Source organism: Elephantulus edwardii, unplaced genomic scaffold (assembly GCF_000299155.1).
Source record: "Elephantulus edwardii isolate Elephantulus edwardi_28Jun2011 unplaced genomic scaffold, EleEdw1.0 scaffold00025, whole genome shotgun sequence".
Taxonomy (NCBI): domain Eukaryota; kingdom Metazoa; phylum Chordata; class Mammalia; order Macroscelidea; family Macroscelididae; genus Elephantulus; species Elephantulus edwardii.
Genome location: NW_006399775.1, coordinates 17,706,982 through 17,708,746, shown reverse-complemented (window position 1 = coordinate 17,708,746; position 1,765 = coordinate 17,706,982). Strand labels below are relative to the sequence as shown.

General features: G+C 33.9%; 1 protein-coding gene across 1 annotated transcript in view; it reads left to right on the top strand.

The window, feature by feature from the left end:
* INTS4 (integrator complex subunit 4) overlaps nt 1-1,765 on the top strand; it is a 137,266-nt gene that overhangs the window by 31,014 nt on the left and 104,487 nt on the right. The window contains exon 4 of the mRNA XM_006882886.1: nt 510-616. Within this exon, the coding sequence (XP_006882948.1) occupies nt 510-616 (107 nt within the window). The remainder of the gene's footprint in view (nt 1-509; nt 617-1,765) is intronic.

The window sequence follows — 1,765 nt, the reverse complement described above, 5'->3', positions numbered from 1 at the left end:
TGAAGGGCCATGTGATTATGTGTGCTTATATTGTATTCTGCTAAGGAGATTGGACTTTATCTTAAAGGCAATTGAAAGCTCTTGAGTCAGTCTAACACTACACATTTTTGGAGCATCTGCTGTGTTGAGCTCTGGAGGCCTAGTGGCAAGAAGCTGTACTGTAATCCTGAAGGCACACGGTTTGAGGCCATGAGCTGCTCCGTGGGAGAAGGATGGGCAGTCTACTCAGTGCGATTAATTGCCTTTGAAAACGCACTGCAGGGTCAGCCTTGGGTCCTTTCCAACTCTGTGGTACACAACAACTGTGTGTATAGGACCATGCTTAAACTTGTGGAGGACTGAAATTTATAGACAGGATTCTCTCAAGGAATATAGTGTTTAGTTGAATGGGGTCAAGGATTAAACACAAAGCTCCAGTTAACCAAAATCAACATTATTACCAAAGTAAATTTAGTTTATCTAGTGCTCTTTTAAAATTCTACAACCCAACTTTCCGTCTTCCTTTTTAGAGTCTCATCAAGTGCTAGCTCAACTGCTGGACACTTTGCTTGCAATTGGCACTAAACTCCCTGAGAATCAAGCTATTCAGATGCGATTAGTTGATGTAGCCTGCAAGGTAAGATTGTAATGATTAGATGTAGGGGTGCTTCTTGAACATTGTATGAAGATGGTGTGAGATGAATGATCTAGTTTAGACTTGCTCAAAGCCTTTCCAAACCTGTAACTGAGGGGATTGCCAAGAATTCATAGGGTCTTGAGAATGTCTCCATTTTTATGTCTCTTTGTTAGATTAGGAATAGAGATAAGCTTAGAAAAGGAACTTTCTCAATCTCCAATGAAATAAAATTAATTGTAATAGGCACTATGATGTGTACATTGCCTGATGAATGCACTCTGCTTAAGGTGGTGCTTTACATGTAATTTTTTTATTTGGCCCTCACAATTCTTTAGGTTATATTATTGTCTTTAACAAAAGTGAAAATTGAAGTTTAGGAAGAAAACTGCCTAAATTTTCTGACTCAAAGCCCATAAGCTGTACTGCTTTGAGACTGAATAAACATGAACAACTGATTAGGATATATTTTTAAAGTTTGAGTTTCTAATTATAAAATAAATACATAGCACTTTATATATACCTTTTGCTTTAATTTAGAACTTTATATTAGCTCCCTTTTCTACATAATACTAGTACCTAGAACTTTCTAGAATTGGTTTTGCTTTTTGTCTTTTCTCATCATTTTATTTGAGAAATAAGACAAGTATGTTTGACTTGTGGAAGAGACATATTCACAGAATTAGCTATTTCTGAGATTTAGGAAAGTTTCAGTTATTGAAAACAAAAGAAAACAATTTAACACATATTTTACTAGAAAACTACATGGGGAAAAAACCTAGGAGATATATATGTAAAAGAGTACGTATATATACATATGTTCTTTTACAGATGTATATGTAAGTATATGTATATGTTCCTTATAAGAGAATATATCTATCTGTGAAGTGATACTTTCAAGAGAACTATCTTTTTAATAGATATGTTGTTATGCTTAATGTAACAAGTTCTTTAATTTATGTATATTATAAAATGTAATACTGGGAAAGACACCCCAATAAAGAAGAATGTATTACTTCAGTACTAAAGAGAAGAATGTGTTAATTCAGTACTCAAAGACACATTGTTAGGGCCTTGATGCATTACTTTTTTATTTGTTACTGTATGTAGGTTGTTTTCTGTTATTTATAGAACACATAGCTTTGAATTTAT